Source organism: Primulina huaijiensis, chromosome 3, assembly GCF_012295235.1.
Source record: "Primulina huaijiensis isolate GDHJ02 chromosome 3, ASM1229523v2, whole genome shotgun sequence".
Taxonomy (NCBI): domain Eukaryota; kingdom Viridiplantae; phylum Streptophyta; class Magnoliopsida; order Lamiales; family Gesneriaceae; genus Primulina; species Primulina huaijiensis.
Genome location: NC_133308.1, coordinates 19,280,896 through 19,291,144, shown reverse-complemented (window position 1 = coordinate 19,291,144; position 10,249 = coordinate 19,280,896). Strand labels below are relative to the sequence as shown.

The 10,249-nt window shown below is 35.5% G+C and overlaps 1 protein-coding gene across 1 annotated transcript; it reads left to right on the top strand.

Annotated features, from left to right (window-relative positions):
- The first annotated feature begins 7,002 nt into the window (after nucleotides 1–7,002).
- Nucleotides 7,003–10,010, top strand: LOC140973590 (uncharacterized). The gene is made up of 3 exons (XM_073436519.1): nucleotides 7,003–7,767; nucleotides 8,327–8,674; nucleotides 8,775–10,010. The coding sequence occupies exons 1-3, from the start codon at nucleotides 7,315–7,317 to the stop codon at nucleotides 9,396–9,398; spliced, it is 1,425 nt and encodes a 474-aa protein (XP_073292620.1). The 5' UTR covers nucleotides 7,003–7,314; the 3' UTR covers nucleotides 9,399–10,010.
- The last annotated feature ends 239 nt before the right edge of the window (nucleotides 10,011–10,249 follow it).

The window sequence follows — 10,249 nt, the reverse complement described above, 5'->3', positions numbered from 1 at the left end:
AGGTCATCCATAAATCACTTTATAATTCCTCGAGGGGGACGTGGAGCATAGGACGACACCCTATGATTGTTTTGAGCAGGGCCATGTGGTCTCTGCCTCGGGAATTCTGGCGTCCTTCTCAAATCGCGACTGTTCCTATCTTCTCTGGCTCGCTTGGCCGATCAATTACCTTATGTGGTGCAAGCCGATATAATGCTTCCTCCATATTGCTGTATTTTTCTTACTTGGACAGTAAGATTTTGAAGCTAATGGGAGGTTTATTCGCCAGTGAATTGAAGAGATTCCCCCAGCCTCAACCCTTGGATGAAGGTGCTGATCAGTAAGTTTGGTGTAGTAGAGAAAACTTCCGCCAATTTTGCATTGAATATCTGGAGACATGCCCGCAAACTTTCTTGCTTTTGTTGCTTCATGCAAATAAACTCAACGTAGTGGGCAGCTGCCTCTTGCTACTATATCTGTGCGAGAACATCCTAATGAAGTCTTGGAATGTCCTAATACTTCTGGGCTCAATCAGATTGAACCATTGTCGCCCTGCTCTTGCTAGGGTTTTGAGAGATACCGAAAACTTTATAAGGTCTGTGTACTGGTGTAGCAGGGAAATATTCCCTATTCGAGCCAGATGCTCATCTGGATCTCCCTTCTAATTATATCACCTGATGTTGGGAAAACGGAAATATAGAGAGAGCGTGTCTTCTAGTACTTCCGCTAAAAAGGGAGAGCTTGGGGAGGAGTGGAGGGTTCCTCCCATAGCTTCTCGTAATTGTTGCACTTCTTCCCGATGTCTTCTCATCTCCTATTTGTGCCAACACTTGCCCCATAGTGGTACTGATAAACTGAGAGGTTTGAGTTACATCGAAACCGGGTGGAAGAGGCTGTGGGGTATTATTTTCGCAACTCTGAGTTTAGTTAATACTTTCTTCATTTTCACCTTTTCGATTCGTGCCACGGCCTCTTTTACCACCTCGTCTTCCTCTACCTCTTATAATCTTATCTCTTATTTTTTTCAGTTTTCCACAACGATGCCAATTGATGATACAAAAAATTTCATGCACTTTGGGTTCGGTCTGATGAGACAAATACTTCAACGTTCCTTGCAGTTTTAATGCTATCCGAGCAGAGACGTCTAGGTCAAGAGTTGACCGACCTGAATATGGTCGAGCTGAAACTTGCGCAGACGAACAATGTTATATGGCATCGAAAGTGTTTCCAGTGTAGCTCCTTCGATGATTAGGTTAGTCCGAAGAGCAAACATAAGAGTGTGAATATAATAGTGTTCATGTAACTAATGAGTTAATGAATCAAAGGTCAAGGAGTACCTAATATTTATAAATTCGAAACTGAATATCTTGTATGTTAAGAATTCTAACACGGGAAGAACTCTAGTATGAAAATGTTTTTAGTAGGGTAATTTATCTTGAATATTATATTGTGTTGATCTTTCCTTATCTTATAAATTCAAATAGCATATCACTGTCTTTTGGGATTCTTTCCTTATCATGAAAGATTTGTTAAAGAGTTTTATACAAATATAATTTGTGTTATATATATATATATATATATATAATTTTTAAGTACGTCAAAAATCCACCTCCACTAATCAAGTTGAAGGAAACAATTATATGCTCGTCTACCGCTAAAAATTGCAAGTGTGTAGCTTCGGACGACAAAAAATACACAAACGGTAACGGGGTAATATTTTCTAATAATGGACTTATTGTTGAAATGAATTGTACTACTCGAGATAGAGCATGACGTATCTACTCTTCTGTTCTCTTTTAACAAACTTTCGTGGCGAATAAAAATATTGTTTGCATCATTTGTCACCGTCAAACTACTATATAATTATAAGAGGAGATAGAGCATGATTTGTCTACTATTTTGTTCTCTTTTAACAAACTTTTGGGTTGAATAAAAACATTTTTTGCATCAATTGTCACTGTCGAATTGCTATATAATTATAAAAATTTTGAGATGTATAGATGTTTTCAACTATAATATTTGATAAATCGATAAATCTTTCATCCTATAACTTTTATCTGATCAGAATAATTTACTTGATTCTCATTAGTTGTAAGTTAGTTAATCTATTTTGACATGTATTACATTATTAAGAGTAGTATTCACTATTGTTAGGAGAACGGTAACTCGAACTATTACAAGCTATCGAGTTCCATAGTTACCGCCATAATTGTTTATATAAAATGTGTTTGGTATTATGTGAAAAAAGTTGTGGTTTTCATTAATTCCTCAAACACATTTTATATGTAATGTTTTTATATGACAAAGGAATTCGTAGTCGCAATCTTTCGGTGTGTACTGTATAAACATTCGTGCTAACGCAATAGTCTGCAAACCACACTAGCCCGATAAACTGTACTGAGAAAATCTCGTGTGACAGACTTGTCTAATAAGACACTTTTATATATAATTATTGTTTTGAGTTCATATTCTCATATATTCTTTTATTTTATAATGTAACGTAACAATATTGTTAGACAAATATTCAACACTTGAATGACTTTTCCCCCTCTAAATCTACATGGAGATTTAATATATGGAAATTATATATCTATTCTTATGTTAAATTATTTCAAATTTAAATCTTTTAAATTCCAATTTGATTAATCCCTTATTTAAGACTTGCAACTCGTCTATTATCGTCTCCACCCTCTCGTATTCTTTCTCCACATGGCATGTATACTCTTTACATGACCGAAACCCTTCGAAGAATCAAATCAAATTGTTTACTTAAAAAATCGATTTTTTCTTTGTTTGCTGAAAGGGATATTTGTTGAAAATTATGATTTAATTTTTTTTTTTTTAGGCTTGTCTCTCGTTCAATTGGGATTGAATCGTCTGTTTCACTTTACGTAATATTTTCGACTATACGAGTATATGCGAATTTGAAAATTAATGGTTAAGTATTCCATATATATTTGTATTAAAGGTAAATGACAAATATGAACTCGTACGTTTTGGACGAAATCTCCTATCCGAATTCTATATCGTGCTACAATTTGCTCACAATATCATGCATACACAAATTATCAAAGTTGACAGCATCTTTTACCGTCAACATCAGCTTACATTCGATCTTTAAATAAATTTAATCTTGTTCCCCATTAAAATTTAGTGGTGGAATTGGGACTTAGCTGGATCCAATCTAAATCTACACACACACATATTATTATTATTATTATTATTATTATTATTATTATCTTATTAAGCCTAAGTAACATATAAAAACTGTTTTTGATGCCACAATGATTTTCCAATGAATTTTTCTTTTTATATCCCTAAAATATCCTTCGACACCTAATATCTATCAACAAATCATCTCACTCACAATTCTCAACTTTCCCACCACTTCTTACGGTTTCCAGCATTTTCAAAACTCTCTCAGAACAACAAACTAAATAAACATCCAATCTAAAATCAACACACCAAAATGTGTAACGGAAAATTGCCAAATAAATCTTAAAGATATTTTTTTTTCTTTTTCTATTTATTTTTTTATTCATATATCAAAATTGCAGTGTAGTCACCTACTATTTCTTATAATTATATTTTGATCCTCATTTAAATATAAATCAAATGAATTATGAAAAAATATTATACGTTGCGTGCATCAATATACTGGTGTTACATAATTGGGGGATTAATAAATTATGTAAACGCGTCATTTGTGGGCTTTTTGGTGGTGAACATGGATTAAGACATGGTTTAAGTTTTAAGTTTCCTTGGATTCTAAGTGGTTAACAAATCTTGGTCCTTTTCGTATAATAATGGATGTACTCCAAAAGTGTACTTATTCTTAATGACGATTTAGAATGTGTGGAAATTCATGTCCATTCAATTATTAAGTGTTGAGGACCCTAAGATAGAATTGAAATTACCATTTAAACTCAAGCTCAAAACAACAATAAGCTCGAATGAAGGGTAAATTGGGTACGTTAAACATATTTTTTTTACGAAAGAAATATAACTTACATACGCTAAAATACATAAAATTCATTATAAATATATGACCACGTATTTCAGCGTAATCGAGTTCATATTTTTAAATTCATGTTTGACCAGATTTATTTTTCTGAATGTTCCCTCGAATCTAAGTCAAATGATTTACTTCGTGAGGTAGTTCGAAACACCTTATGTATCGAGAGATATAATCTTCAACCAAATAGGCAAAAATTTGTGTAAGACGGTCTCACGGGTCGTATTTTGTGTGACAGATCTCTTATTTGGATTATCCATGAAAAAATATTACTTTTTATGCTAAGAGTATTACTTTTTATTGTGAATATGCTAAGATTAGTATGTAAATGATAAAAGAAATTATTGTGATAGAAATATACTATATAATGTAAAATTGTATTATGTTTGGTATGATTTTTAAGTGTGGGATAATTTTGAATTTTTTGATTAAATGACAAAATTGCCCTTTCTTTTTTTGTTTTTCTTCTTCCACTCCGGCGGCGATGGTCCGGCAGAGACGGCGACGGCGGTCGGCCGGAGACGGCGGCGGTGGTCGGCGGCATCGGCGGCTGGCGGTGGATGGCCGGAAGCGGCGGCGGCGGCGGCGGTCGACGGCGATGTTCGGCCGGAAGTAGCGGTGGTCGGCGGTGGCCGACGGTTGCCCGCGGCGGTGGTCGGCCTTTGGCGGATGTTGCCCGTGGACGGTCGGTGAAAGGAAGTGGTGGTGAGTTTGAATTTAGGAGAAGGATAAAATTGGAAAATAGAAAGTATTAAGAGTAGGATAAATAATCCTATAGGGTGAGGAGGTATTATTTTAACCTACCTAATATAAACTAATTATTCATAGGAGGGATTGACTTGGTTAAATAATCACGCGTACCAAACGAGAGATAAGGTGGGTTAAAAAAAATAAACCCACCTTATCACTCCTACCAAACACCCCTAAGAGTATTACTTTTTATTATGAATATCAGTTGGGTTGACCCGTCTCACAGATAAAGATTCATGAGACCGTCTCACAAAATACCTACTTAACCAAATAATCGTTGTTTTTTTCCTTTTACTGTTACTATTACTATAACTAGTAATTATCAAGTCGTCACGTACAAAATAAAATCTCACACAACCGTCATGAATTAAATTAAAGTAATTGAGTTAAAGTAATTGAGAAAGGAATAATTACATTTTACAAAAGGGAATGAAAAGCATTCAAACATTAATTATCCGATAAAGTTCCCCTGATTGAGATATCAAAACGACGTCATTTTAAACAAATTAAAGTTGCAAACTCGTCGATTCCTGTCGCACGTGTGAATTTCATTGTGTACCTTTTATACGCAACCTTTTATGTTATTGTAATTGTATATGTAAATTATGTCCAAAATTTATTTAATGACTGGAAAATTCATAAAACAAAATGTTCATAAATTTTTTTTTTTTTATTTTTATAAAAATAATTTAAATTAGTCCCCAAACTTTTTTGGAAAACCAATAGTGCCCCAATCCGCTAAATTTAAAATCGGTTAAATTGGTTCATGATCAAACCATGTCGAAAATTATAACTGAATCAGATTGAATTCTAGAAATTTGATATTGAACGGGATCCAATTTTTCGAGACATTTTAATCTGCTGTATAATCGATTTTTATTATTAATTTATTATTGTACTACAATTATGATGAGAAAATAGTTTATCATGATACAATTTTTTTTAAAATGATTAATATATTTTTTAACATATTATGCTATATATAAATTACTGTAATATAATATTAAATTATTTAAAAATAAATATTTTTTTTACATTTAATAATACTAACAAAATCTTGTCAATAAAATCGCTTGCTTAGAAATTATAAAATATCAGATTAATTTTTTAAAAAAATTTAAAATTTGATTTTTGAGTACGTTGTTTTGTAAATTATGTTTTATTACATATTAATCGAATAATTAAATTTTAATTTCAATCGAGTCTTCACTAGATCCTTCCTACTTCATTCCACCTTGATCGACAATCTACTTAAAAGCCGATTTAACATAGGATTAGTTTGATTTCATTATCTTCACTATGGTTACGTTTGGTTGGAAGATAAAATTATAAAATGATTAAGAGATAAATGATAAAAAAAAAATGATTGAAGTAGAAATATAATATATAATGATAAAATAATATTATATTTGGTATGATTGTTAAGAATGTGATAATTAAGAAGAAATGTAAAATTGGAAAAATAAGATGGATTAAGAGTTGGATAAATAATCCTAAGGGGTGAGGAGTGATTATTTTATCTCAGTTAATATAACTTAATCATTTATATGATAGATTGACTTGATTAAATAAAAATCCTACCAAACATGAGATTAAGTGGATTAAAAAACCATAAACCAACATAATCTCTCGTACCAAACATAGCCTATGTGAATACGGTTTCATCTAATTCCAATGTGGTTCAAATAGAGCTTTCAATGGGGTTGTCGGTCCGACAAAATTAGCTGGTTAAGGAAGCCTCAACTCTATTCGCTATGGGTTAGGTTAGTCGGACCAACCTATCTATACGTAATTGGACAAAAATATATAAAAATAATAATAAAATTATAATTATTTCAAAATTAATCAACTGATATCCATACATAAATAATTATAAATAAAGTAAAATATTTTAAAATTATTCGATCATATTATAAAATTAAAATATTTGAATTGTAATCAATAATATCATAAATAAATTTTAATAAAATGATAGATATTATTCTATCAAATGTCGCATGATCGATTATTATCAATAAAAAGAATATAATTTATTGACACGTGATTAATAGCGATTGATAGAATATTTGTTTTAATGATTTTACAATTTATAAGTTTTAATTACATTCTTATTATTTTTTTATAATTTTTAATAAAATGATAAATGTTCGATATTTTAACGAAATATAATATATATTCTAAAATTTCACAAGTGGTAACAATTGACTAGGGCATGTTTAGCATGTTGCCTTTTCACCTCGCGCGTGATTCTCAGTCTCCCCACTAATATCACAAAGCGGCAACAATCTCTCTATCGTCATCAGTCGCTTTCACTCTGTTAAGCTGCAGCTCTTACCACTCTCGCTAAGCACCGCCACTTCCTACCCATTTTCATCGCCTCCCCATTCCTCTAACTGAAAATATACACACGATTTGTCGTTCTTTAGCAGCAAGATATTCTTTTTTTTCCCAAGGAAAATAAGGAAATATTCATGTTGCAAATGGTTGGGTTTATCCTCTTTCTGTAGGGTATAACCGTTGGGTGCGTGCGAATTCGTGAGCGAGTTTGGGTTGCGGTATTCGGTTCTAAAATGGAGAGGAGGCACGGGTTTTTCTCGGCGTTGAAGGAGGAGGTCGTGCGCGGGTTGTCTCCGTCGAGGTCTCGCTCCATGAGCCCTGCCCGGAGCGCGTCTCCGATTTCAGGTTTTCTACGGAGGAAGAAGGTGAGCACTAGTAACTCCGAGCCGTGGATTGCGAGATCGGGTAGCCTGAGGCCGGTCGGAGAGACGCTGACTCCATTGATGGAGGGACCGCTCCAGGAAGAGGGGGAAATCGGGGAGTCGAAGAGGGTCGGTTTGGGTCTCGGGAAATGGGTCCGAGGGCAGCTGATTCGGAACCCGTCGTTGGCCGTGAATGAGAAAGTGTATGGGGGCAAAAGGTCCGATCTAAGACTTCTGCTTGGAGTGATGGGGGCACCACTCGCCCCGGTGCACGTTAGCACCGGTGACCCTTTTCCTCATCTCAGTATTAAGGACACCCCCATTGTATGTATTGTCATCTATACATACAGTCAGCTATACACTCACTAGTATGAGTTTGTTGTTATTGTGCCTGTGCTCCATTCTCGGGTCCCCTCAAATGTTTGGATTTTGCCTTTAGAAATGTATTTTGGTGGATATCAGATTAGAAAATGAGTGAAATTATTTTCTGCATACATCCATAGAGGCTAGCCTAAGAGTTCAATGTATGCATCCATTTTAAGTGCTTTCCTTTGTTTGGTCAAAGAAGAACTGATTTAGAGTTGGGATTTGGTGAAAAATCGAGTAGATTTTCTGATTTCTGTTTCTGGGTAGAAAATAAATATATCTACTCTGTATTGCTTTGTATATCAAATTAAGATGTACATATTTTGATGATGAGTGTTTTATTGGACTATTAAATTGGATCCAAAATCTTGACTCTGGTAAGTATAGAAAATTTGGGATTCCCTTGTGTGTGTCTTTTTCTTTTACTCGATGAACCGGTCTTTGACTTCATCTTTATCTTGTATTTTAAGGATAAGTGCTTACTACTTAATCTTATCAGTTCTTTTCAATTTTGTAGGAAACTTCATCTGCCCAGTACATATTACAACAGTATACTGCTGCATCTGGAGGGCAAAAAGTGCAGAACTCCATCAAGAATGCGTATGCCATGGGAAAGCTGAAGATGGTAGCTTCAGAATTTGAAACTGCTACAAAGGTTGTGAAGAATAGAAATGCTGCAAGAGCTGCCGAGTCTGGTGGTTTTGTCCTGTGGCAGATGGATCCAGACATGTGGTATGTGGAGCTTGCAGTTGGGGGAAGTAAAGTTCATGCCGGCTGCAACGGGAAGCTAGTGTGGAGGCATACGCCCTGGCTCGGTGCACACACAGCCAAGGGTCCGGTTCGGCCCTTGCGCCGTGCACTTCAGGTTAAATTGGAAGCAGGCTTTCTTATATTGCACAGTTTCAATGGGTTTTTATGTGGATAAAGCCTCTGATATTTTGTGGGTTTTCTCCTTCAACTTCCAGGGAATTGATCCAGGAACTACTGCAAGTATGTTTGCAGATGCCATCTGCATTGGGGAGAAGAACATCAATGGGGAAGACTGCTTCATTCTAAAGCTCTCTGCCGATCCTCTGACATTGAGGGCGAGAAGTGAAGGGCCGGCAGAAATTATACGGCATGTTCTATTTGGCTACTTCAGCCAAAAGACGGGGCTTCTTGTTCACATGGAGGATTCACATCTTACACGAATCCAATCTAATGGAGGCGATGTTGTATACTGGGAGACAACCATAAATTCGTTCCTAGATGATTATCGACCTGTTGAAGGGATCATGATAGCTCATTCTGGCCGTTCTGTTGTTACTCTTTTCCGTTTTGGAGAGATGGCAATGAGCCACACAAAAACCAGGATGGAAGAAGCTTGGACAATTGAAGAGGTCGCCTTTAATGTCCCGGGGCTGTCAGTAGACTGTTTCATTCCACCGGCTGATTTGAGATCAGGTTCTATTAGCGAAGCTTGTGAACTGCCTCTAGACGAAAGGGGTAAATCATCCATCAACCCCGCAGCACACCGAACTAAAGTTGCTGCCTTGGAGAATGCTCGAGATAGCAGTGTGGATAACATAGTATGGAAATTGGAAATCTGACCTTGTAGAAGTCCAATTTGTGGCAAATGTTCATACTGGTTTGTAGGCAGTTTGGAGTCTCACTAACACAGTAGAAGCAACGAGTTAGGTTCAATTTCTTGAGTAATATTAATGGAAGCCGATGTTCCTCCATTAGTCTGCATTATAGTGGTTAATCATTCACGGGTTTCTAACAAGCCAAATATGAATCTTTACACTTGATGGCCGAAGCCCGCTGTAGGGTCTGGGGTTCAATCTTCCTTGTTACAGATGGAGTAACTTTACCTCTCGGTTAAGGTTGGAAGAAGGTGGTGAAGCTTTAGTATTAGTGTTGGCAATACCATTGACCTTTTTCTTGGTTCGTTTACTAACTTTTTTTTGTCTTAAAGTAAAAGGCTTAGCAGTGTTAGAAGGGTACACTGCTAATTTAGTAGAATTTTTGTGCTTCGGTTCTTTAATTTGTAGAATGTTATTGTGTGTTTACTATTTCTCATAGTGGCTTGTTTGAGGAGAAAGGGGATGGATATTTGTTTCTTTGCTGTCATTTTCTTCTGCTTGTTTTCACTTGCTGGAGCAATGCATATTGTAAACTGGAAATTATGCCCCATTTTATTGAATTTGGTTTCTGTAAAATTATGTAATTTACCCATGGTTCATATTATTCTGAATCTGTTAATTCCAAGAGCTGTGAGTTTCGAGTTCTTGGTGAATCGGGGTCATTCCCCGTACCGCATCTATTCTATGGCAGGCTTGAAATTCTTGCTAGTAACTGTTAGCTCATCAAGAACACGGGTTCGAGCCCGTTTGAACTTTTGCCGGAATCCGGTCCTTTAGTGAGTGGGGGCAGCATCTATTCTATGCTGTAAATTTGA